The sequence below is a fragment of the Anolis sagrei genome, chromosome 4, assembly GCF_037176765.1.
Source record: "Anolis sagrei isolate rAnoSag1 chromosome 4, rAnoSag1.mat, whole genome shotgun sequence".
Classification (NCBI taxonomy): Eukaryota; Metazoa; Chordata; class Lepidosauria; order Squamata; family Dactyloidae; genus Anolis; species Anolis sagrei.
The window spans coordinates 5,830,480-5,857,344 of NC_090024.1; the positions used below are offsets into that span (position 1 = coordinate 5,830,480).

A 26,865-nucleotide genomic window follows, 5' to 3' on the forward strand; every position below is an offset into this window, starting at 1 on the left:
AGCTGGCCTCTCAGTGACAATATGGGGACAGTGCTTATGGGGAGAAGAGTTGGTTGGCTTTGCTCATCACAGTGGGGAGACCTTTTCTCAGCCACCCCAAAAACACGGGCAGAACATGAGAAGCACAAGTGGGTTTGCCGGCGCACCAGCACTATCACGGGAGCTTGTGTCCCTTCCAGGGCCACTCAGGGGAGGGACCCCATGTATCCTTTGTATGAAAATAAATCTATTTAGCCAGTATTTATATATGATGGTGTTGTCCTGGATGTTTTGTATGGCTTTCTTTTTTTTTTTTTTACTGCTCAAAGTGCAGTTGTTTCATCCCTTTTTCATATGTGTGTTTCCTGAAGACATATTAGATCTTTGTATTGTCGGATGCTTTCATGGCCGGAATCACTGGGTTGTTGTAGGTTTTTTCAGGCTTATATGGCCATGGTCTAGAGGCATTCTCTCCTGATGTTTCGCCTGCAACTATGGCAAGCATCCTCACCTCACTACCTCTGAGGATGCTTGCCATAGATGCAGGCGAAACGTCAGGAGAAAATGCCTCTAGAACATGGCCATATAGCCCGAAAAAACCTACAACATCCCATATTAGATCTTGATTTAATTGGGGCATCGAATTGTTGCAGACTGTAAACCGTCTTGAGTCGCCTTCAGGCTGAGAAAGACGATATACAAATGTATTTATTTGTTTGTTTGTTTGTTTTGACTATTTGTACCCGGGGGGGGGGGGGAGCGAGCTCAGGGCGGCTTCCAGTCAACAATTTGATGCCTCTATATACACATAATAAAATACATAACAATTAATAATTATCTATATGAATAAAAATGTAATCTTCGTTTGTGGGATTAACATAACTCAAAAACCACTGAACAGGTTGACACCAAATTTGGACACAACACACCTATCAGGCCAACAAGTGACCATCACTCATAAAAACCCCGAAAAACACAGCAGAAGAGACTTAAAAAGCCAGAAAATATATTAAAACACATGCGCAAAACCACATATATACCCAAACTCACATACATACACATATACACACATATACACAGACTGGGCTACAGCAATGCATAGCAGGGGACGGCTAGTAAATAGTTAAAAACAGTCAATACAATTAAAATCTAACAATTACCAGTCTGGTGGCCGTTATCTAGCTGAATTCTGTGACTGAATACTCCATCAAACTTACCCATAGTCCATTTCCAAGCCATTGTCAACATTATCATTGTCATTGTCCGCTTAATTACCCGAAGGCCTGGTCCCACATCCATGTTTTTAACTTCTTTCTAAAGGTGAGGAGGGATGAAGATGACCTAATTTCCCCAAGGAGTGAGTTCCACGGGTGGGGGGCCTCCACCGAGAAGGCCCTGTCCCTCTTCCCTACAACAAAGGAAAAGAATCCAGGATATACTTATGGTGCCTACCGATGAAGACTCATTCGAGGGGTTCTCTGGAGATAAAGGGTCAATGAGTGAGGGAAATGAAGGAGATACAATGGATGGGACTAGGGGAACAAAGAGGGTTACCCGGGAGCAAGAATCGGATGAGGAGTGACAGAGGAAGAGGATTCGGGATATACTTACTGCTTCCACAGATGAAGAATCATTTATGGGTTTATCTGGGAGTGATGGGTCAGGGAGCGATGAAGATGGGGATGACACATTGGATTGGATTAAGGTGAAAGTTACAAACTGCATGTGCGGAGCCGACGTCTAGTTATACATTTGTTGGGTTCTCTGGTAACAAGGACTGGCAATCGGGGAATACATTTGAGTCTTGGGGGATCTAAGTCTTGACAGAAGTTGGAGAGATGGGAGTGGCAATTCACGTGTGGAAACAAGAAGAGCTGCAAGGGACAACGACGGGGCTGAGGTCAGCTCATCTTCTGATGATGATGTGTAAGATAAAAGTAGGCTCTGAAATGGGGAATCTTTGCAGAAGGCAAGGTGTTGGTTTATGTTCGTGCATTGTGTACTTGTCGTCGCCTGTTTCGTGTTGTCATTGGGTCCTGGATCTACAGGTTTCCACTTCTGATCGTGTGTGCTTTCGACTCAACTTGGATTCTTGTGAGTGTGGATTTTCCCCCTCCTTGACTTCAGACCGGTTTGACTACGATGCTGCCTACGTGGACTTTGGAACTTCGCTACTTTGGATTCAGCTTGCTATGACCTCAGACTTCACTTGACTACGCTTTCTTTCCTGGGGCTCCTTTGTTTTGTTAACCGTTTACTTGCTGTGCTATTTTGTGTGACTTTCGGAGTGCTTTGTTTAAATCTGGTTCTTTACTCCGGATAATCTGGGTTATTGCTTTTGTTACCTTTTTGAACCAGGACTGGTTTTCACCTTTGAGTTTTGACCAGAGACACTGAATTAAGTGTCTCTGAGTCCTTTTCCTTTGTTTGGAACAAACCCTGAGTCTGGCCCTTTAAGGCATCTGTGTTCCGACAGCTTTGCAGTAATCTATTCAGGATGTGGCAAGAGTGTGGACCACTGTGGCCATATCAGATAATACCATAAATAAATAAATAAATAAATAAATAAATAAATAAATAAATAAATAAATTCTGTTTTCACCCCACATACACACAACTGTGCCCCATATAGGCTCACCTTGCAGGCTGTTGGAAATGCCTCGCTCTGTTCCACTTACAATTCTGTGCTGTTACTTTGACATTCTATCGTGTTATCTGTTGTATTTTTGAAGTCCATTGAGCTGGGAAATCCACCAGGCTTTTCTACGATCTTTCACAGTCTTCTGGCTGTACAGGGCAGCAGAAGTCTCAACACCATATTACTACTAGTTTAATAATAATGATTGCTCATTGCATAGACCAGAAGCACTGCCTGAATATCAAACAAAAAGTGGGTGCTAGAAACAATATCATACGAAAGCTGACTGGCACAACCTGGGGATCACAACCAGACACAGTGAAGACATCTGCCCTATGCTACTCTGCTGCTGAGTATGCATACCCAGTGTGGAACACATCTCACCACGCTAAAACAGTAGATGTGGCTCTTAATGAGAACATGCCGCATTATCACGGGGTGTCTGCGCCCTACACCACTGGAGAAATTACACTGCTTATCTAGTATTGCACCACCTGACATCCGCTGGGAAGTAGCCGCCAATAGTGAAAGGACCAAGGCAGAGACATCTCCAGCTCATCCCCTATTTGGGTATCAGCCAGTATGTCAATGACGTAAATCAAGAAATAGTTTTCTAATAGTTTTCAGAGACACTCGCTGGAACACCTCAGCAAGCAAGAGTCCAAAAGTGGCAGGCTCAAACCCAGAACCTCAATCCATGGCTGATATCAAATGAGAGGCTCCCCCCTGGGCTCACAGAAAACTGGACGACTTGGAAGGCGCTGAACAGACTGCGCTCTGGCACCACGAGATGCAGAGCTAATCTTAAGAAATGGGGCTACAAAGTGGAATCCGCGATATGCAAGTGTGGAGGAGAGCAAACCACTGACCACCTGCTGCAATGCACCCTGAGCCCTTCCACGTGCACAATGGAGGACCTCCTTGCGGCAACACCAAGTGGCCAGCTACTGGTCAAAGGACATTTAATCAACTACCAAGCTTGCAAATTCTGTATTTTGTCTATTTGTTTGTTTTTGTTAAAAATGTAATACAAATGTCTGGTTGCTCCAGACGCGATAAATAAAATAAATAAATAATACATTTTCATCCACCTTGTTGAACCAATTACTCTTTAATCAGCTCGCATTTTTGCCCCCCCCCCCTTACTTCTTTTGTTGCTTGATGCTTGTCTATTGTTATGTTTGTAAATTGCATTTTGTTATCGCTCTGCTTTTAATTGTATGTTCCCTGGGCTTGGCCTCATGTAAGCCGCCTCGAGTCTCTTCAGGGAGATGGAGGCAGGGTAGAATAATAAAGTTCTTCTTCTTCTTCAGCTAACACCTCCCAACAAAGGATTTCCCCAGGCACGAAGCAACTAAGGCCATGTAAGCCCCAAGCAGGTGGTTTACATGGGGCCAAGCCCAGGCAACATACAATTAAAAGCAGGGCAAAGGAACTAGAGGGGGGGGGGGGGGGAGGCAAAAAAAAAAGCAGCCAGGCTTTGAAGCTGCTAGGCTTTTCAATGCTAATCAAGCTGGCCAATTGCAACATTCACACGTGCTTCAAAGAGACAAGAGTTCTTTCTTCTACCCTGGACATTCCACAGATATATAAACCCCACTTGCCTAGTTTCCAACAGTCCTCACAACTTCTGAGGATGCCTGCCATAGATGTGGGCAAAACATCAGGAGAGAATGCTTCTGGAACATGGCCAGACAGCCTGGAAAACTCACAGCAACCCTGTGAAGGATTTCCTCAGAGAAACAACATTTGACAAAATAAAGTCAACACAGAGTCGAGTCAAAAAAATAAGACTTTATTGAAAGACTGTGTTATAATTGGAAACCGAGAGTACGCCGTTATCAAAAAGCTACTTCTATTTCCCTGAGGCTGTTTAAAGTTCATGGAAATAATAATGAAAGAGAATAAATTAATGCCAATGCAGACTGCAAGGGTTTAAACCACAGATTGGGGAGGGAGGCGGAAACCTTGATCAAACCAGCCAAGATGACAAGACGTTGCACAGAAAACGATTTGGAAGACGGATTCCACCGAAGTGTGATCTCGAGGCCTACTCATGACAGAGAAGACGTTGCACGGAAAACTATTTGGAAGATGGATCTCGAGGCCTAGTCGTGACAGAGTCGTGACAGAGCCATGTTTATTGCCAAGAGACTTGCATTCATTGGTTTGTCTCAGAGAGACAACGGGTCCCGACAGTTTGCGGATACGATTCGGAAGCGTCGGAGCGACATCCCCAAAAGTGCAGAAACGCTGGTGACAATCACAGTTACAGTGTCTGAGACATTCAGTAAAGTGCACCATCCGTGCACACGTAAAGGCACTTTGTCCTCTCCTCGCCCTGGTTTTATTGCACACTAATTGCTCGACAGAAAGCAGCAAGATTTCTTTGTAATTTATCAATATATATATATATTTGAAAATTATTGTCAAAATTCTTCTGTATGTTTTGCAATAATAATAATAAACCAGCAAATGCTAAAATTAATTAGACAGTCTCAGTGGCTCTATTGCAGGCATGGGCCAACTTTGGCCCTCCCTCCAGGTGTTTTGGACTTCAACTCCCACAATTCCTAACAGCCTACCGGCTGTTAGGAATTGTGGGAGTTGAAGTCCAAAACACCTGGAGGGAGGGCCAAAGTTGGCCCATGCCTGCCTTAAGTATCGGAAAGCTTGAAGCAGAAAAGGTAGGGAAACCTCCAGAGACCTGAAAATATTTTCCCCTAAACATTTCACAGCTTCTCTTGGCACCTAATTTGAGGCTGTAGGAAGCTAAAGTGGCCATTTGCGTACACATAAAAGATCCGAAATACAGACAAGCCCAATGTGCAATTCAGTAGTTTGCTGGTCCCTTAGGATTTGAGAATCTCGAAAAGTATCTTTGCCTGAGATATTTTATATGCTTGTATTGGAAGATTTGGATTCACAGAACCCAGGTGAGGAAACCCAGGCCGGACCCCTTCCCGGTTCAGTCCCAGCCTGGCCTCGGGGTCCTGTTTTCACAGTTTCGGGTCGTGCTATTGCTAAGAACTTGAGTGGGAACCACGAGAGCAAAGATGATCTTCCCGCACATGGTTTGCACATGGCGGAAATTGTTTCACAGACTCCCTTCGCCAAACGTAGCGCTGCAACCAGGAGAAGTGAAGTTTCGGAAGAAAACGATGGCGGAATAACTCCGAGGTGTCCCATCGCCTCTGTTATGTGGTTGGTGACACAACACGACCCATCTGTCATTTGTAAAGCGCCATCTTCTTGCTCTGGTACATGTACATGTAGGCGTCGCAGAAGAGGCGCTTGGCCACCCCTTCCATGTCTCTAGGCTGTTGCATGGCTAAAGTGGCCACCGGCATCTCAAGGTACTTGGCCACCTCCGGGCACAGGGTCACCGTGGGGATGTTGTAGCCATTCTCATCACCTAGGAGCCAATGGAAGAGAGGTGAGTTAGCGGTAAGGAGCCACAGATTTATTGATGACACAATCCCCATCTGAGATCGTCCCCTGCCTTGGGCGACAAGGGTAAGATGGGTTGTTGTAGGTTTTTCGGGCTGTATGGCCATGTTCTAGAAGCATTTCCTCCTGAAATTTCACCTGTATCTGTGGCAAGCATCCTCAGAGGTTGTGAGGATGCTTGCTACAGATGCAAGCAAAACCTCTGAGGAGGGAGAGCCAATACTCCAGAGGACAGGAGCAGGATTCAAAACGATCTTGACAGATTAGAGAGATGATGGGCCAAAACTAACAAAATGAAGTTCAACAGTGACAAATGCAAGATACTCCACTTTGGCAGGAAAAACGAAATGCAAAGAGACAGAATGGGGGACAATGCTTGGCTCGAGAGCAGTACATGTGAAAAAGATCTTGGAGTCCTCGTGGACAACAAGTTAAACATGAGCCAACAATGTGATGTGGCGGCAAAAAAAGCCAATGGGATTTTGGCCTGCATCAATAGGAGCATAGTATCTAGGTCCAGGGAAGTCATGCTACACCTCTATTCTGTTTTGGTTAGACCACATCTGGAATATTGTGTCCCCACAATTCAAGAGAGATATTGACAAGCTGGAATGTGTCCAGAGGAGAGAGACTAAAATGATAAAAGGTCTGGAGAACAAGCCCTATGAGGAGCGGCTTAAGGAGCTGGGCATGTTTAGCCTGAAGAAGAGAAGGCTGAGAGGGGATATGATAGCCATGTATAAATATGTGAGAGGAAGCCACAGGGAGGAGGGAGCAAGCTTGTTTTCTGCTTCCCTGGAGACTAGGACGCGGAACAATGGCTTCAAACTACAAGAGAGGAGATTCCATCTGAACATGAGGAAGAACTTCCTGACTGTGAGAGCCGTTCAGCAGTGGAACTCTCTGCCCCGGAGTGTGGTGGAGGCTCCTTCTTTGGAAGCTTTTAAACAGAGGCTGGATGGCCATCTGTCAGGGGTGATTTGAATGCAATATTCCTGCTTCTTGGGAGAATGGGGTTGGACTGGATGGCCCATGAGGTCTCTTCCAACTCTTTGATTCTATGATTCTATGATTCTATGTTTGCACAACGTCAGGAGAAAATGGTTCTTGAACATGGCCATACACACTGAAAAACCTACAACAACCCAGTGATTCTGGTCACGAAAGCCTTCGAGAATACAAGGGTAAGATGGCCTCCAACTGTGCACGGGCAATGCGACTTGGATGGGATATCAGAGAATCCTAGATCTGGAAGAGACCCCTAGTCCAACCCCCTTCTGCCAGGCAGGAAGACACAACCCAAGCCCTCCTGACAGATGGCCATCCAGCCTCTGCTTTCTTTTTAATGTCAGAAGCAAATTGAGAATATACTGCAAGTCACTTCTGGTGTGAGAGTTGACCATCTGCAAGGACATTGCCTAAGGGTTGCCCAGATGTATTAACATCCTGTGGGAAGCTTCTCTCATGTACCTGCATGGGAAGCTGGAACTGATAGACAGGAGCTCACCCCATCTCACGGATTTGAATTGCTGAGCTTCAGGTCTTCAGGTCAGCGGTTCAGCCAGCACAAGGGTTTAACCCAGGGGTCCTCAAACTTTTTAAACAGAAGGCCAGGTCATCAGCGTCTCCTTATTCTCAAGCATTGTCCAATTCCATTGTCAGGTCATTCTATTTCCTATATTAGCTACTCTGTATTTGTGAACGCTTGCTCAAATAGCCACGTTTTAACTTGCCTCCAAAACGTCAAGAGGGAGGGAGCAGATCTGATCTCCCTAAGGAGGGAATTCCATAGCTGAGGGGCCACCACTAAGAAGGCCCTGTCTCTCATCCCCGCCAAACATACTTGTGACAAAGGTGGGACCGAGAGCAGGGCCTCCCCAGATGATCTTAAAATCCTCAGTGGTTCGTAAGGGGACATACGTTTGGACAGATTAGGACGCAATGGAACAATGGCTTCAAACTACAAGAAAGGAGGTTCCACCTGAACATGAGGAAGAACTTCCTGACTGTGAGAGCCGTTCAGCAGTGGAACTCTCTGCCCCGGAGTGTGGTGGAGGCTCCTTCTTTGGAGGCTTTTAAACAGAGGCTGGTTGGCCATCTGCTCAGGGGTGTTTTGAATGCAATTTTCCTGCTTTTTGGCAGAATGGGGTTGGACTAGATGGCCCATGAGGTCTCTTCCAACTCTAGGATTCTATGATTCTAAGCAAGTAAGTTCTACACTGCTCTATAATGCAGTTTCAGAATGATTAACTGCGTTGGACTGGATAATAGGGCTGTGTAGACTCCCATAATAGAGTTCAATGCAGTTAACATGCATACCGAAGTTAGATTACATGGCAGTGTAGAGTAAGCCTTACTCCTCACATGCTGTTGATTCACTACAATACGATGCAACCTTTCTTTGTGTGCTCTAACTGCTTCCCATTACTGCAAATCAGGCATGGGCAAACTTTGGTCCTACTCCAGGTGTTTTGGACTTCAACTCCCACAATTCCTAACACTCTCAAGGAGGAGAGTAATACCTTCATTCCCAAATCATGGTACACATAGAATCATAGAATCAAAGAGTTGGAAGAGACCTCATGGGCCATCCAGTCCAACCCCATTCTGCCAAGAAGCAGGAATATTGCATTCAAATCACCCCTGACAGATGGCCATCCAGCCTCTGCTTAAAAGCTTCCAAAGAAGGAGCCTCCACCACACTCCGGGGCAGAGAGTTCCACTGCTGAATGGCTCTCACAGTCAGGAAGTTCTTCCTCATGTTCAGATGGAATCTCCTTTCTTGTAGTTTGAAGCCATTGTTCCATTGCGTCCTAGTCTCCAGGGAAGCAGAAAACAATCTTGCTCCCTCCTCCTCCCTGTGGCTTCCTCTCACATATTTATACATGGCTATCATATCTCCTCTCAGCCTTCTCTTCTTCAGGCTAAACATGCCCAGCTCCTCCAGATCCTTGATCATTTTAGTCGCTCTCCTCTGGACACATTCCAGCTTGTCAATATCTCTACCATCTCCCCTAACGGGGACTCGGGGCGGCTTACAGGACAATATAAATTATCGGGGAGGGGGATCCGGGGATAAGGAAGGATTTAATTGCACGGACCATACAATAAAGTGCTTCTGAGGTCATTTTATGCAAAGTTTGGTCAAGGAGTGTCTTACATTCAGTCATTGAAGGCACATTGGAATCACCAGGTTTTCAGGTTCCTCCTGAAGATTACCAATGTGGGGGCTTGCCTAATATCTCTGGGGAGTGAATTCCAGAGCCGGGGGGCCACCATAGAGAAGGCCCTCTCTCTCATCTTCAAAAGTCGCACTTGCAATGCGGGTTGGAGTGAGAGAAGAGCCTCTCCGGAAGATTAAAGAGGTCGTATGGGTTCATAGATGCAGGTAGGTGGGTCCCAAACCGTTCAGGGCTTTGTAGGTCAAAACCTGCAACTTGAATTGGGCCCAGAAAATAAACGGCAGCCAGCGGAGCTCCTTAAACAGGAGGGTTGACTGCTATATGTAATTTGCACCAGTAAGTAGTCTGGCTGCCGCCCTTTGGACCAATTGGAATTTCCGGGCCGTCTTCAAGGGCAGCCCCACGTAGAGCGCATTGCAGTAGTCCAATCTAGAGGTAACTAAGGCGTGGACCACGGTGGAATCCAAAGTTACATACATGACCAAAGCTAGTAAAGCACGAAGTAAACGGAAAGCTTACCGTGCCTGTCAGCCATGCTGTCGAAAAACATCCAGCTCTCTTTCTCTGGCCCGTACTTCACGAAGGAGACGTAGTGGCTGGTCTCGATGCAGAGCACGGCGAAGAGCTCCAGCTTCTCTCGAGGGACCTGCACTCCACCGCAAGGGCCGTCCCGGAAAAACTCCTGGGGGATGCGCAACTTGGTGGTCGGGTGGCCTTTGCGCTGGTAGTGAGAGTGGACCTGCCAGAGCAAAGAGAAGCGAGCCAAAGGGCCGATGGTAAGTGCTAAGTTACCGCTTCCTGGTCTGATTCCAAGACAGAGAATAACATCAGGAAGGCATTCAGAGACAAAACATTATGTCAGTGACTGTACTCTGAGATGCGGGTTAAACGTCAGGAGAAAATGCTGCTAGAACACATCGGTCATACAGCCAGGAAACCATGCAACACCCTAGCTGTCAAACAGATTGGATAGGCAGGAGAAACATTCAGGTTGGGAGTCAGCTGCATTAAATTCACAACTGACCGAAAAGTCATGAGTTCGAAGCCAGCCCGGGTTGGAGTAACCTCCCGACCATTTGTCTAGCTTGCAGTCGACCTTTATTTATTTATTTATTTATTTAGCAGTTTTGTATACCGGTCTTCTCACCGCCATTCGAGGGACTCAAGCTGGTTTCCAACATCAATATTACAGACAGTCATTAAAACATCATATTTCTAAATCGCCCTAAAACATTAAAATAGCAAAATACAGTCATATGATTACAGTGGGCAGTCGTCATCAAAAATCATTATTCGTCGTCATCCATCCATATCACAGGATCATGGCTCATTCGCCAAATGCCAATCCCCAAAGCCAAGTTTTCACTTGTTTCCTGAACGTTAAGATAGAAGGGGCTGTTCTGATCTCCAGTGGAAGGGAGTTCCAGAGTCGAGGGGCCACCACCGAGAAGGCCCTGTCTCTCGTCCCCACCAGCCGCGCCTGTGAGGCCAGTGGGATCGAGAGCAGGGCCCCTCCAGAAGATCTTAATAACCTTGATGGTTCATAGGGGAGGATACGTTCGGACAGGTAAATTGGGCCGGAGTCGTTTAGGGCTTTATAGGTTAAGACCAGCACTTTGAATTGTGCTCAGAAGCTGACTGGCAGTTTGTCTTGACTGTTCTAATGTAGCACAAATCCTATGTAAAATCATACTACGTATTTTTGACATTAATATTGAAATCTGAAATATATACAGAAAGTCTTTACTTTGAAGCTCGAAAGACAGTTGCATCTGTCAAGTAGGACATTTAGGTGCCACTTATGTGGGGAGGCTAATTTAACTAATTTTACGTCACCATAAAACTCTCCAGCAGCGTGCAAAAGAATGAGGAAGTACTCCATCAGTGTCAGAAGTGGATGGTGAAGCAACAGCTCCCCCAGTGGCTGGAATTCGAGCATAACCTCATGAAGCTGGAATGTTAAATAGCCTCTGTGTGTCTGTCTATATATGTTGTGTGTCTAAATGGCATTGAATGTTTGCCATGTATATGTGCATTGCAATCCGCCCTGAGTCCCCTGCGAGATGAATATAAATACTGTAAATAAATATATAAATGAACCCCAAAACGCCTGAGTCTCCATCCAACATTATTTAAGGGTAGTATACACTGTTGGGTGGGAGTAATTTCCAAAAAAAGGGGGAAAGCATTCAGTAAAGTAAAGTAGAAGCAACAGCATTAGCAGCTGATCAGAAGCTTCTATTGTCCTCAGTGGAGCAATTCGGCTTACGCAATTCAGGAGGAGAGTCAAGCTTTTAAAAAGTCACAAATAGTGCATTCAAAGGGTTGTTGTAGGTTTTTTTCGGGCTATATGGTCATATTCTAGAGGCATTCTCTCCTGACGTTTCGCTTGCATCTATGGCAAGCATCCTCAGAGGTAGCGAGGTCTGTTGGAACTAGGAAAATGGGTTTATATATCTGTGGAACCACCAGGGTGGGACAAAGGACTCTTGTCTGCTGGAGCTAGGTGTGAATGTTTCAACTGACCACCTTGATTAGGATATAATGGCCTGGAAGTGCCTGGAGCAAACTTTTGTTGAGAGGCGATTAGATGTCCTTGTTCAAAGTGCATTCAAAGATTAACTTATCTAGAAAGGAAAGTAAACAGATATATCTATATAGCAAACGAACTCACAGCAGACATCTTGTCTCCCTTCATGTTCACAAAAGAACAAAACAAACATCAAAATGGAGGACTCAAGGGCTTGCCATGTGCTCAGAAAGAGAGGCGTAGCAATCAAGCTAAGGCATCCATCTATCTAACTCCTTGATGAGGACTACAAGTTTGCTCCAGGATGTGGCTTGGACAGTCATTCCACGCTTCACAGCAACCGGCAGGATCAGAAAAGCAGCCCCACAGACAGAAGCACAGCAATGTATTGTCGAAGGCTTTCATGGCCGGAATCACTGTGTTGTTGTAAGTTTTTTGAGCTGTCTGGCCATGTTCCAGAAGCATTCTCTCCTGATGTTTCACCTGCATTTATGGCAGTAAGAAGCCACACCTTGAAATTGCTAGGCCATCAAATGCTAATCGAGGTGGCCAATTGAAACATTCACACCTACCTCCAACAGACAAGAGTTTTCTCCCACCCTGAACATCATTCCACAGATATATAAACCCAATTTTCCTAATTTCCAACAGACCTCACAACTTCTGAGGATGCCTGCCATAGATGCAGGTGAAACGTCAGGAGAAAATAACTCTGGAACATGGCCAGACAGCTCGGAAAACTTACAACAACCCAGAAGCACAGCTCTGAGGCATCTGGAAGAACTCAGCATTGATCCCGCTATTTTGCATACCCAACCCGCTCCAAATTTGCCCTATTTGCCATGAGGTGTGGAATAGTGGTGTGGGTAAAAGTAAAAGGTCACCACACTCCTTCCCTGAGTCTCGGAGGGATGCAGTTAAGACAGGTGAGTACCTGGCTGCAGCAAGAGTCGCAATACTGCTTCAACCCCATGTCTGCAAACTTCTTGTCTTTGAAGCAGGCAGAGCATTCCTGAGTGGCGACGTCTCCGCACACAAAGCACTCCCTAGGACCTGAGGAGGGAAGCCAGAGGTCAGGCCTTGCACCCCACTTGTGTTTCGATCACACGAGTGTGAGAGTGGTGCAAGTGGTCAGTATTCAAAACTTAGCCATGTATGCAATCACAGCTTCATGGCTCTCAATACACGTCTTCTTACAACAGTCCCACTGTTGGAAAGACCAACGTTCTTCAAGATTCTACTAGTTATTTGTTTGTTTATAATTCAGATTGCTTACTGTATGGTATATGTGTGTATTGGTATGAAGCTTCCCTTAACTCTATGTTGTGCGAGGGGCTGCAGACCATGGGATTTAAAGATTTAAAGATGGGCTTAAAGCCAACCTCAACATTTTTTGGCATAGACACCAAGAACTGGGAAGCCCCTGCATTGTTGGAGCATGTAAGAAATCGGTTAAGAGTGTGTGGCTTCAAACTACAAGAAAGGAGATTCCATCTGAACATGAGGAAGAACTTCCTGACTGTGAGAGCTGTTCAGCAGTGGAACTCTCTGCCCTGGAGTGTGGTGGAGGCTCCTTCTTTGGAAGCTTTTAAACAGAGGTTGGATGGCCATCTGCGAGGAGGTGATCAGAGTGGAGAGAAAGCACACGCTGCTGTCGTCTGACAGGAGAGTAGAGGAAGATTTATTGTTTATTTCTCTGAATTCTGCCACCAACTGGTATAGTGGAGGCCAATTGTTATATGTAATCTATGGTAACTGTCACCAACGTGAGATATGAGGTATTACTGTGAGATATGGCAATACAGACGCAGAATGGATGGAGATGAGACTGTCTCCAACAAAAGATAACTGGTTTATTGAGTACAAAGCTGTGGTTACAAGTTGAAACTTAATTTATAGAACTTTGAATAATACTTGGTTAGTTAAACATTTCACTCTTCCGGGTGACACAGTATCTCACTGAGGTGAAGCTCTTATTACTAAACAATGTTTCAGTACAGGAATATCTTCCCTATTTGATCTTTTCTTGATCAAATAAATTAACAAGGTTATTCTTTAGCCTTTCCCTTGACTAAAGAAAACTGGCTATGTTTCTCCTTTCAACCTCCTTAGACTGAGAAACCTCCAGTAGCTATTCAGGCTTCCCAAAGCCACAATTCTTTGCTTCACACTCTCCCACTCTACTCTTCACTTTCACTCTTTCACTCCTCTCAGATACAAAATCAACTCCTAACTGACTCTCAAACTGTCTGTTTTCAAAACTCTCTCCACTTGGCTCCTCCCACTCCTCCTTCTGCCAGCTTGCCTTGGTCTCCATGGTAACGCTGACTGAGGATCTCTGAAATAGGCTGCTTCAGTGTTACTGTAGCTAACCCAAACACATATATATATACAGTTTAAAACATGCAAAGTATTAATAACTTCTGCACACCATCTGTCGGGGGTACTTTGAATGCAATATTCCTGCTTCCTGGCAGGGGGTTAGACTGGATGGCCCATGAGGTCTCTTCCAACTCTAGGATTCTATGTGTGTGTCAATTGTAAAATAAGATGCATGAAGCTGTTTGGTCAGGCTATGCCCAGGGAGCTGGCTGAGCCTGCGACTTTTGGATACTGTTACATTTTTTTCCAGGCTTGAGCTATGCAGGTTCTTGCAGAGAAGCAGCAAGAGGCAGTTTGGAGTGTGCTTTTGCTTCATGACCTGCTGAAGGGGTTTATCCACATGGACAAAAGAAAGACCAGTTTAAATCTCTCATAAAAGGACATTTATGGAACTGATCACATTATACATAAGAATCAAAGAGTTGGAAGAGACCTCATGGGCCATCCAGTCCATCCCCATTCTGCCAAGAAGCAGGAATATTGCATTCAAATCACCCCTGACAGATGGCCATCCAGCCTCTGTTTAAAGGCTTCCAAAGAAGGAGCCTCCACCACACTCCGGGGCAGAGAGTTCCACTGCTGAACGGCTCTCACAGTCAGGAAGTTCTTCATCATGTTCAGATGGAATCATGTTCAGATGGAATCATATGTTGTTCTGAATTAGGAAGAGTAAACTACTCATTCTATACTGTTCACCTGCGTGGCATATTTTCTTTCTCTGGCAAGGCAGTGTGTGAGATGATCAAATGTAAACTACACGTGGTTTATTTCCCATTACGCTACATGCATCCCCATCTCTCCCCTTTCCCCACAAATAACTTACTATCCAGAAGCAGGTCAGTGATGTCCAACTCCAAGGAAGGGATGATTTTGCTGAACATTTTGTATTCTTTCCCGAAGCGCGGCATTTGAAGGATAAAGCAGGACGGAATCTAAACAGAAGAGCAAAATTCAGATTCAGATGCCAGTCAGAGGCACATCATCATCATCACCATCATTGATTTATATTTATTACCCACCTCTCCTTTTGGTTTGAGTTGGGGCACAACACAGTCAGATAAAAGCATATATTAAAACATCTATATAAATAAAAATGTAATGTTTGTTTGTGGGATTAACAGAACTCAAAAACCACTGGGGGAATTGACACCAAATTTGGACACAAGACACCTAACAACCCAATGTATGTACTTCACTCATAAAACACTGAAAAACACAGCAGAAGGGACTTAAAAAGCCAAAAAGCTAAACAATGAAAAGCTAATTGACAATACAGAAAAAGCTGTTTTTGAACTGCTTAGGTGGACAGTGAGCTGGGCTGACTGTCAGGTGCTCACTCCGACTCAGGCTTCGAACTACCAATCTTCTGGCTGGCAATGATCTATTGCTGCTGGTGATTAACCAGCTGTGCTAAAGCCCGTCCCATAAAAGCTAAAGCTATGTGAACCATGAGCAATGGTTAACAGGAGAGGGCTTCCAGAATGTAGGAGAGGGTCTCCATAACTCACCTCCACCAGCTTGAGATCGGATGACAGGAAGGAATGCTCCACCAGCTGCTGAACATTGGGCACCACCAGGTCCTCCTGCTTGTCCATGAATATCTGGTAACAGTAGCACTCTTGCTCCTTGAGGCCCCCGGACCTGAAAGCACCAAGCAAGTGAATGTTCTCTCCGTAGCCCTTTGTGTATCCTGCCCTGCTCCCACAAGGGAGTTCCTACTACACTTAGGCAGAAGAGTTGAAATGCAGAGAAATGGGAGAATGGGTGACACCTCAATCGAAAACAGTCCAATGAAAGGGATTTAATCACAAACTGAATATGACCCAAAAGTGTGAATGGTCAAGGGGATACTAGGATAGTATCCAGACTGAAAGACGCAGTAGTTCCACTCTATCCCACTTTGGGCAGACGTAACCTGGAATCACCCTGTATCCAGTTCTGGGCAATGTGATTCAAGGAGGAGATGGACAACCTGGAGCGTGTCCAGAGAAGGGGGACCAAAATGGTCAAAGGTCCAAAATCCAAGCCCTATGAGAAGTGGTTTTGGGAGTTAGGTGTGTTTAACATGGAGAAGAGAAGATTCAACACGAGAGCCATGTTTAAATATTTGGAAGGAGGTTCCATTGAAGGGAAGGGATAAGCTTGTTTTGGATCGGGTTGTGGCGCAGTTGGTTGGGAGTCAGCAGCATTAAAATCACTACTGACCCAAAGGTCATGAGTTCAAAGCTAGCCCGGATTGGAGTAAGCTCCCGACCATTTGTCTAGCTTGCTGTCGACCTACGCAGCCCAAAAGACAGTTATGTTTGTCAAGTAAGAAATTTAGGTACTGCTTATGCGGGGAGGCTAATTTAACTAATTTACAATGCCATAAAATTCTCCAGCAGCGTGCAAAACAATGAGGAAGTACTCCATAGGTGTCACAAGTGCATGGTGAAGCAACAGCTCCCCCAGTGGCCGGAATTAAAAGCATACGCTCATGAAGCTGGAAAGTTAAATAGCCTCTGTGTGTCTGTCTATATATTTTGTGTGTCTATGGCATTGAATGTTTACCATGAATATGTGCATTGCGATCCGCCCTGAGTCCCCTGTGGGATGAGAAGGGCGGAATATAAATACTGTAAATAATAATAATAATAATACTTTATTTATACCCCGCTCCATCTCCCCCAGAGGGACTCGGGGCGGCTTACATGAGGACACACCCATCAATACAGTAAACACAATATTACACAAAAGCATAACACAATATAACACAAGGCATAACAGAACTAAAAAACATAAAATGCAAAACCTAAATAATAAGCGAGGCAGCAGTATAAAATCGGACAGTAAACACACAGAAATTGCACGGGACAAGGCCAAATTTAAGGATAAACATTTAAAATTTTGAAACACTGGGAGATTGGGCAATGGAAATTGTTGAGGAGGGAGATCCGGACTGAGGAAGGAATTAATTGCATGAACCATAAAATAAAGTGCTTCTGAAGTCATTTGTGCAAAATTTGGTCAGGGAGTATCTTACATTCAATCATTGAAGGCACATTGGAATAACCAGCTTTCAGATTCCTCCTAAAGATTGCCAGCGTGAAGGCTTGCCTAATGTCTCTGGGGAGTGAATTCCTGAGCCGAGGGGCCACCACTGAGAAGGCCCTTTCGCTCATCCCTACAAGTCGCACTTGCGATGCAGGCGGGAGTGAGAGACTACCCTCTCCGGAAGATTGAAGAGGTCGTGTGGGTTCGTAGACGGAGATGCGGTCGTGCAGGTAGGCGGGTCCCAAACCGTTCAGGGCTTTGTAGGTCAAAACCTGCACCTTGAATTGGGCCCGGAAGATAAATGGCAGCCAGTGGAGCTCCTTAAACAGGAGGGTTGACCGCTCTCTGTAATTCGCTCCCGTTAATAATCTGGCCTGCCGCCCGTTGGACAAGTTGAAATTTCCGGGCCGTCTTCAAGGGCAGACCCATGTAGAGTGCATTGCAATAGGCCAATCTAGAGGTAACTAAGGCGTGGACCACCATGGCCAAATCCGCCTTCACGAGGTACGGTCGCAGCTGGCGCACGAGCTTCAATTGTGCAAAGGCCCTCCCTATGACTTCAGGGAGTGCAACCCTGTCCAGCACAGGTTGCCACCCTATACACCGATCTGGCTTACGATCGACCAGGAGGACCTCTGTCTTGTCGGGATTGATCTTCAGCCTGTTCCTCCTCATCCAGACAGCCACAGCCACCAGGCATTCGTCCAGTACCCGAGGGACTTCCTTGGAATTAGGTGGAAAAGAGTAGTAGAGTTGGGCGTCATCTGCGTAGAGATGGCACCCAACTCCAAAACTCCGGATGATCTCTCCCAGTGGTTTCATGTAGATATTAAAAAGCATGGGGGACAGAATGGAACCTTGCGGGACCCCACAGGTAAAAGGCCAGGGGTCCAAGCAGGTGTCCCCCAGCTTCACCATCTGGGAACGACCCTCCAGGAAGGACCGGAGCCACGACAGGGCCGTGCCCCCAAGACCCATCCCAGAGAGCCGTCCCAGAAGGATACCATGATCGACGGTATCGAAAGCCGCTGAGATGTCCAAGAGAACCAACAGGGTCACACTCCCCCTGTCCAGCTCTCTACGGAGGTCATCCACCAAGGTGACCAAAGCCGTCTCGGTACTGTGACCAGGCCTAAATAAAATAAATAAATAGTTTTCTGCTTATCTGGAGACTAGGACACAATGCAATTGATTCAAAGAGATCCCATCAGACAATATAATATCAGCAACAGGGGTTTGTTTTTGCCTTTCCATTCAATTTCCCTTTGTTGGGATATCAGTTACAACAAGGTTAGAAGCCACACATAACTGGGAGGATCGAATCACAGCAGCACTCTCGATACAAGGTTCGATCTGAAATATGGTCCTTCCCCTTCTCACTTCTTCACATCTGCAAAGAGATATCCCAGTCCCCATTCACTATTCAAGTTACAGCATCTCCTCACAAATATACCATTTGTTTTCCTAACCCACCAACAGGAACTTACTGCAGTTTCAGGAGTGGCTCTATCCCCAGGATGTGATGCATAATCAGATTGAGGAACTCCTCAGGGTCTGCAAAGTCAAAGGAAAAGTACTAATTAGATGATACCCCCTGGTTGTTACGTACTCCGCCACGAGTCGCCTCCGGGCTGAGAGTGGCGGTTAACAAGTGCAAATAATAAATAAATAAATAAATAAATAAATACTCAGCTTTTATCACTGCTATTTAAATATATAATTAACTAGCTGTACCCGCCACGCGTTGCTGTGGCCAACCTTCCCTCCCTCTTTCTCTCCTTCTTTCCCTCTTTCCTTCCTTTCTTCTTTTTCTTTCCCTATCTCTCATCTTTCTTCCATCTCTACCTGTTTCTTTCCTCCCTTTCTTTGCTCTTTGGTTACATCTTCCTTCCTTCCCTATCTTTTGTTCCTTCTCTCCCTTCCCTCTCTTTTTCCTTTCCCTTTTTTATTTCCTTCTCTCCTTTCTTGCTTCTCTTTCTTTCTTTCTTTCCTTCTTTCCCTCCCTGCTTCTCTCCTTCCTTTCTTCCCTTTTCCCCTCCTCTCGTTACTTCTTGACTGTCCCTTCCATTTAATATTGTATTTATCTCTTAGAAAGAAGGAAAGGAAGAAGGAAGGAAGGAGGGACAGGAAGGAAGGAAAAGAAAGGAGAGGCAGGAAGGAAGGAGGGGATGAAGAAAGGAGGGAGGGAAGGAAATGAAGGGGAAGGAAATGAAGAATGGGAAAGGAGGAAAGGGAGGGAGGGAAGAAAAGAAGGAAAGGAAGGAGGGACAGGAAGGAAGGAAAAAAGGAGGGGGAAGGAAGGGAAGGAAGGGGAAAAAGGAGGGACAGGAAGGGAGGGAGGAGAAGGAAGGTGGAAGGAAGGAGGGAAGGAAAGGAGGGGGATGAAGAAAGGAGGGAGGGAAGGGAATGAGGGGGAAGGTAATGAAAGGGAAAGAAGGAGGAAAGGGAGGGAAGAAAAGAAGGAAATGAAGAAGGAAGGAGGGACAGGAAGGAAGGAAAAAGGAAGGGAGGGAGGGAAAGAAGGGAAGGAAGGGAAAAAAGGAGGGACAGGAAGGGAGGAAGGAAGGAGGGAAAGAAAGGAGGGGGAAGAAGAAAGGAGGGAGGGAAGGAAATGAAGGGGAAGGAAATGAAGAAAGGGAAAGGAGGAAAAGGAGGGAGGGAAGAAAAGAAGGAAAGGAAGGAGGGACAGGAAGGAAGGAAAAAAGGAGGGGGAAAGAAGGGAAGGAAGGGGAAAAAGGAGGGACAGGAAGGGAGGGAGGAGAAGGAAGGTGGAAGGAAGGAGGGAAAGAAAGGAGGGGGATGAAGAAAGGAGGGAGGGAAGGAAATGAGGGGGAAGGTAATGAAAGGGAAAGAAGGAGGAAAGGGAGGGAGGAAAAGAAGGAAATGAAGATGGAAGGAGGGACAGGAAGGAAGGAAAAAGGGAGGGAGGGAGGGAAAGAAGGGAAGGAAGGGGAAAAAAGGAGGGACAGGAAGGGAGGAAGGAAGGAGGGAAAGAAAGGAGGGGGATGAAGAAAGGAGGGAGGGAAGGAAATGAAGGGGAAGGAAATGAAGAAAGGGAAAGGAGGAAAAGGAGGGAGGAAAAGAAGGAAAGGAAGAAGGGACAGGAAAGAAGGAAAAGGGGAGGGAGGGAGGAGAAGGAAGGAAGGAGGAAGGAAGGAGGAGAAGAAAGGAGGGAGGGAAGGAAATGAAGCAAGGGAAAGAAGGAGGAAAGGGAGGGAGGAAGGAAAAGAAGGAAAGGAAGGATGGACAGGAAGGAAGGGAAGGAGGGAAGGAAGGGAAGGAAGGAGAAGGAAGGAAGAAAAGGAAAGAAAGGAAGGAAGGAAATGGAGGAAAGAAGGGAAGGGAGGGAGAGAAGGTAGGTCCTTCATTCAAGCACCGTGGACCTTCCTCCTCCCCCAATGTTTTACTGTTTGTATGATGTTTTATACTGTTTTCGCCAAAGATATATATTTATGCTTTTGTTGTCAGCCGCCCTGAGTCCCTCTGCGGAGATCAAGATAGGACGGGATATAAATGTCAGAAATAAATAAATAATACTCGTATTTAACTCTGTTTTTTAAAAAAGAATCGTGATGGAGATAAGGCCCAAGAATGCCACAAATAAGGCTCTGGGGTCAAACTGGGCTTTGAGCCTCAGCTCTCCTGGCAAGATCACAAATACCACAGTGATTAGATCCTCAAAAGAGGCAAGAAACATCCGCACCTTTCTCAGAAGTGGCGAAGCTGGAGCACTCCCCCTTCTCGGTCAACTGGCGCCGGAGGTCCATCACGCTCCTTGCGGCCACAAAGCCATTCCTACATAGGGAAGGAAATGGTCTTCCTGTTGATGATGTAAACAAAAAAATCCACATTCCCCAAAAATCTACAGGAAATAATAATCAGACAGTGTGTATGCATGTTGTGTGTATGGACAGGTATGCCAGTGGGTTGTTAGAAATTGTGTGAGTTGAAGTTCAAAACACCTGGAGGGAGGGCCAAAGTTTGCCAGAGGTCTGTGAACTGGTCTGTGAACATAAGACCACGTCACCTGTGGTCTTACGGAGATCCCATGATTTTCCCTATTTTCTTAGGCAAGGAATACACAGAAGTGGTTTGGCCAATTCTTTCCTCTAAAATATTACCTACAGCACCTGATATTTGTTGGTGGTCTCCCCTCCATATACTAACAAGGGCTAACTCTGCTTAGCTTTTGTTGTTGTTGTTGTTGTGTCAGGAGCGGCCTGAGAAACTGCAAGTCGCTTCTGGTGTGAGAGAATTGGCCGTCTGCAAGGACGTTGCCCAGGGGACGCCTGGATTATTTTTTGATGTTATATCCTTGTGGGAGGCTTCTCTCATGTCCCCGCATGAGGAGCTGGAGCTGACAGAGGGAGCTCATCAGCCTCTCCACGGATCTGCTTAGCTGTTACGATGAAATATAATGTGCAGATTTGAAATATGATATATGGTTTGAATGAATTGTATGAAAGGTGTATGGATGGGGCTTAATTTGGCTGAAGACACCATTCTAAATCATTTACTGCCTGCTTGCTGAACTATAATTAAAAGTTGCTGAACTGCTAATATTGATAGGAACTGTGACAAATGATTAACTGTTGAATTTTTGGGAAAAAACAATATGTTTACATGTGTTAATCAGAGACAACGGCTCTTTATGTTAAGGACATGTTTACAATGTTAAGAAGGAAGTCAACACAGAGCTGCTTGTGTTCATCAACACCAATTATGAAGAGTCAACATCTGTCAGGAAACTGAGATGAAGTCAGGATCATTTCAATTTGACAATTCACAGCTTTTTGGAACAATATGACAGAATATTCCTATAAAAGACTCAATCTAATATTCCAAAAAGTGTGGCAGACCACAGGAGTCTGGCTCACCTGCCAATCTCAAGAGAAATGGCTTATGACTCCTTTTCTCAAGGGAAGAGGAAGGAGTGAGATTTCGGAGTCTGGGATTTTGTGAAGGGAAATGATGCATTTTAGCATTTTGGAGTTTAGGAGTTATGGAACTGTACGTTGGCAGATGTACAAGGAAGCAGCCTGGCCTAAGAGATGTTCTTCATGGAGGAAGAAGGGTGAAATGGTGATGTATGCGTGAGGAGAGATGAATGAATGTTTATGTAAAGGTGAATGCTTAGGTTTGTACCTGTAGGTAATTGTAGGTTGTTTGTGGAATTCAATGTAGTTACATAGAATCTATATGTCTTTATGTCCAATGTCATTGTTTGTGTAAAAGTGTCAAGGTTGTTCTGCCAATGTCCTGATATTCTTTCTCTTAATTGAGAATTGCAATAAAAAAGTACATATGTTTTACAGTTATTGAAAAGTTATTCATAACATAGCTTCCAAAATCAGCCAGGATCTGGCTCTCTGTTCCACTTTGCAGACTCATAGAATCATAGAATCAAAGAGTTGGAAGAGACCTCCTGGGCCATCCAGTCCAACCCCATTCTGCCAAGAAGCAGGAATATTGCATTCAAATCACCCCTGACAGATGGCCATCCAGCCTGTTTAAAAGCTTCTAAAGAAGGAGCCTCCACCACACTCTGTGGCAGTGAGTTCCACTGCTGAATGGCTCTCACAGTCAGGAAGTTCTTCCTCATGTTCAGATGGAATCTTCTTTCTTGTAGATTGAAGCCATTGTTCTGCGTCCTAGTCTCCAGGGAAACAGAAAACAAGCTTGCTCCCTCCTCCCTGTGGCTTCCTCTCACATATTCATACATGGCTATCCTATCTCCTCTCAGCCTTCTCTTCTTCAGGCTAAACATGCCCAGCTCCTTAAGCCGCTCCTCATAGGGCTTGTTCTCCAGACCCTTGATCCTTTTAATCACCCTCCTCCGGACACATTCCAGCTTGTCAATATCTCTCTGTACACAATATTCCAGGTGTGGTCTAACCAAAGCGGAATAGAGGGGTAGCATTACTTCATCTCACAAGACCGCCTCTTACTCAATATTTCCCCAATTGTTGACAAACACCCTGTCCCACTCATTTCTCCTGACCTTAGCTTATCTTCTCGACTTTTTAGAAAATGACAGGTCGACACCAAAAGCTGGGCCTGCATGGCGCAACTGCGGAGGTGCGACACACAGATGTGGCCACAGGCGAGCGAAGAAAAAGAAGCAAATCATGACCGTTTCAGTTCAATCAAGACATGCAATTCACAACTTACTGCCGGAGAGGGTTGACTATTTTGTCTCGGAGGATCTTCTGGATGTGCCAATCCCGAGGCCGGGCCGGCATGAAGAGCATGGAATCCAATACGGAAGTGCAGGAGAAGAGGCTGCGGGTGAAAGAGGGTGGGTTTGGTAACTGTACATTTTGGAGTGGAAATGTTGAAGACTCAAACATGAGACCTGTTTCTGGGTATATTTGACCCCCTGATTCCAAAAATGTTATGTCATGTTGTATTGTGTTTATGTATGTGTTGGCATCGAATTGTTGCCATTGTAAGCCGTCCTGATTCCCCCGTATTTGAAATAAATAAATAATAATAATAAATAAGAACAACTTAGAAACTTGAGTACATGAATTCCAAGAACATAGGCCCCAAACACAGAAAGCACTTCACCTGAATGCAGCACTGCTCTCAAAAGGACTAGCAGGAACTACTTTAAAGGGCCTCACCCCTCCCATAACATCATTTTGCGCGCACCTGCTTTTATTTATTTATTTATTTACTATACTTGTATACCGCTGTTTCTCAGCCTAGCTGGCGACTCAACGCGGTTTACAACAAAATACCAAATACAATAGCCAACAGTATACAATTTAAAACCATAAAAACATAATACACAATATTGGTACATCAATAACAATCCAATGCATCTCCTGACTAAAATCGTGATCCAGTTTCGTCGTCCATATTACCAATCCTTTAATCATCACATTCATTGCACCGAATTAACCAAATGCCTGTCCGAACATCCAGGTTTTTAATCTTCTTCGGAACACCATCAGCGAGGGGGCTGATCTTACCTCCATGGGAAGGGCGTTCCATAGTTGAGGGGCCACCACAGAAAAGGCCCTGTCTCTCGTCCCCGCCAGCCGCACCTGTGAAGCAGGCGGGATAGAGAGCAGGGCCTCCCCAGAAGATCTTAGGGTCCTGGTGGGCTGATAGGCCGAGATACGTTCGGATAGGTAGGTTGGGCCAGAACCGTTTAGGGCTTTAAAGGCCAACGCCAGCACTTTGAATTGAGCCTGGTAGCAAATCGGCAGCCAGTGGAGCTGGTGCAGCAGAGGAGTTGTATGCTCCCTGCGCTCCGCTCCTGTTAGTAACATGGTTGCCGACCGTTGGACTAATTGGAGCTTCCGAGCCGTCTTCAAAGGCAACCCCACGTAGAGAGCGTTGCAGTAGTCTAAACGGGATGTAACTTTTCTTCTACTTATCTCTAATTCTCTGGGAAAACCAAGTCTTCTCTTTGTTGCAAACTCTGTCTCTGCAATGCTAATTGCCCTGACCTAGACAAGCATTCATCTCCCACATTTCTCTCAGGCTGCACATCTGGCAGGTTCCAGATATTGCTTTCTCCAGTCTCTTGAGAACTGACAGCAGATTCCAAAACAACTCTCCCTAGGCCACTTCTATTCTCCTCTGGGCTGTATGAATCTAACCCAGCATCCCCTTCCTCCTCTTCTGAGTACTCAGAATCTGACCAGGCTACAATACTTACCTGAACAGCGCAGCATCCATGTAGCAAGAGTTGCAATGTCCTTGGATGCCCCTCATCCGCCCGCGCAGAATGTTCACCGCCATGTCGTCCCGGAGGGGAGGGGAGTTGCTTAGCACTGTATCCGGTGCATCGGTTGTGCCGGAATATTTTTCTAGAGGAGGGAAAAAGAAGGCTCACGTGAATTTCTCTGGCTGAGACAGGGCTTAGAAATTGCTATTTTGCCTTGCGAAATATTCTGCTTTCATGCTTATAGATTTATGTCTGTGACCTTGACTTCCTTGATTTCATGTACCTTGCCATTTTTGGACCATTGTTCTATTGTATTTGAACTACTGCTATTTTATAGCTCATTTTCTACTGCACTTTTGGAAAATACTCTTTTTCCCTTTGTTTATGCTTTTCCTAATAAACTGCTGGTGTTCGTACTACTGGACTCTGGTGTGGTGCTGGTGAAAAGGTGTCTCAAGGCTAGAATGAAACAGTTCATCCCCAATAATTAAGGGCCCATCCAGACAGGCTCTTCATCCCAGGTCTGATTCCAGGTTTTCTGTTTATCCCAAATTATCTGGTAGTGCGGACTCAAATAATCCATGTATTGTCGAAGGCTTTCATGGTTGGAATTACTAGGTTCTTGTGGGTTTTTTCGGGCTATATGGCCATGTTCTAGAGGCATTTCTCCTGACGTTTCGCCTGCATCTATGGCAAGCATCCTCAGAGGTGAGGTCTGCTGGAACTGGGAAAACAAGAGGTTTATATATCTGTGGAATGACCAGGGTGAGACAAAGGGCTTTTGTAAGTTGGGCTAGGTGTGAATCTTTCAACTGACCACCTTGATTAGCATACAATGGGCTGACTGTGCCTGGAGCAAACTCTTCTTGAAAGGTGATTAGTTGTCCCTGCCTGTTTTTCTCTCTGCTGTTTTTGCTGTTGCAATTTTAGAATTTTTTAATACTGGTAGCCAGATTTTGTTCATTTTCATGGTTTCTTCCTTTCTGTTGAAATTGTCCACATGCTTGTGGATTTCAATGGCTTCTCCGTGTAGCCTGACATGGTGGTTGTTGGAGTGGTCCAGCATTTCTGTGTTCTTAAATAATATGCTGTGTCCAGGCTGGTTCATCAAGTGCTCTGCTATGGCTGACTTCTCTGATTGAAGTAGTCTGCCATGCCTTTCATGTTCCTTGATGCGTGTTTGGGCACTGCGTTTGGTGGTCCCCATGTAGACTTGTCCACAGCTGCATGGTATACAATGGTAGACTCCTGCAGAGGTGAGAGGATCCCTCTTGTTCTTTGCTGAACGTAGCATTTGTTGGATTTTCTTGGTGGGTTTGTAGATTGTTTGTATGTTGTGTTTCCTCATCAGCTTCCCTTTGCGGTCAGTGGTTCCCTTGATGTATGGCAGGAACACTTTTCCTCTGGGTGGATCTTCATCTTGACTCTCGTGGCTTCTTCTTGGTCTTGCAGCTCTTATGATGTCTGAGGTGGAATATCTACTGGCCTGTAGAGCCCAGTTGAGGTGGTTCAGTTCATCTTGGAGGATGTGCCTTTTCTAGATGTCCTAGTCATCCGTAAACCAGATCAACAATTGGGTCACACCGTTTACAGAAAACCCACACACACAGATAGATATCTACATAAAAACTCCAACCATCACCCAAGTCAAAAAAGAAGCAGCATTAAAGCCTTGGCAGACCGTGCAAAAAGAATCTGCGAAGCTCACCTCCTCCAAGATGAACTGAACCACCTCAACTGGGCTCTACAGGTCAATGGATATTCCATTGAGGATGCTTGCCACAGATGCAGGCAAAACGTCAGGAGAAATGCCTCTAGAACACGGCCATATAGCCCGAAAAAACCCACAAGAATCAAATAATCCAGTTTAAGCAGAAAACCTGGAATTGGATCCTAGAATATAGGGCCCGTCTGGAAGGGCCCATAGTCAAACATTCAAGCTCATTTGCTGATAAGGCAGCACCTCCAGAGAGACATGCTGGAGGTTTAG

General features: G+C 45.4%; 1 protein-coding gene across 1 annotated transcript in view; it reads right to left on the reverse strand.

Annotated features, from left to right (window-relative positions):
* Nucleotides 1-5,212: 5,212 nt before the first annotated feature.
* LOC132775157 (ubiquitin carboxyl-terminal hydrolase CYLD-like) overlaps nucleotides 5,213-26,865 on the reverse strand; it is a 43,904-nt gene continuing 22,251 nt past the window's right edge. The window contains exons 7-15 of the mRNA XM_067467238.1: nucleotides 24,867-25,017; nucleotides 23,366-23,476; nucleotides 20,898-20,989; nucleotides 18,682-18,748; nucleotides 15,670-15,802; nucleotides 14,985-15,093; nucleotides 12,714-12,832; nucleotides 9,769-9,988; nucleotides 5,213-6,032 (exon numbers count right to left, since the gene is read on the reverse strand). Coding sequence (XP_067323339.1) covers nucleotides 5,848-6,032; nucleotides 9,769-9,988; nucleotides 12,714-12,832; nucleotides 14,985-15,093; nucleotides 15,670-15,802; nucleotides 18,682-18,748; nucleotides 20,898-20,989; nucleotides 23,366-23,476; nucleotides 24,867-25,017 — 1,187 coding nt within the window. The 3' untranslated portion in view covers nucleotides 5,213-5,847. The remainder of the gene's footprint in view (nucleotides 6,033-9,768; nucleotides 9,989-12,713; nucleotides 12,833-14,984; nucleotides 15,094-15,669; nucleotides 15,803-18,681; nucleotides 18,749-20,897; nucleotides 20,990-23,365; nucleotides 23,477-24,866; nucleotides 25,018-26,865) is intronic.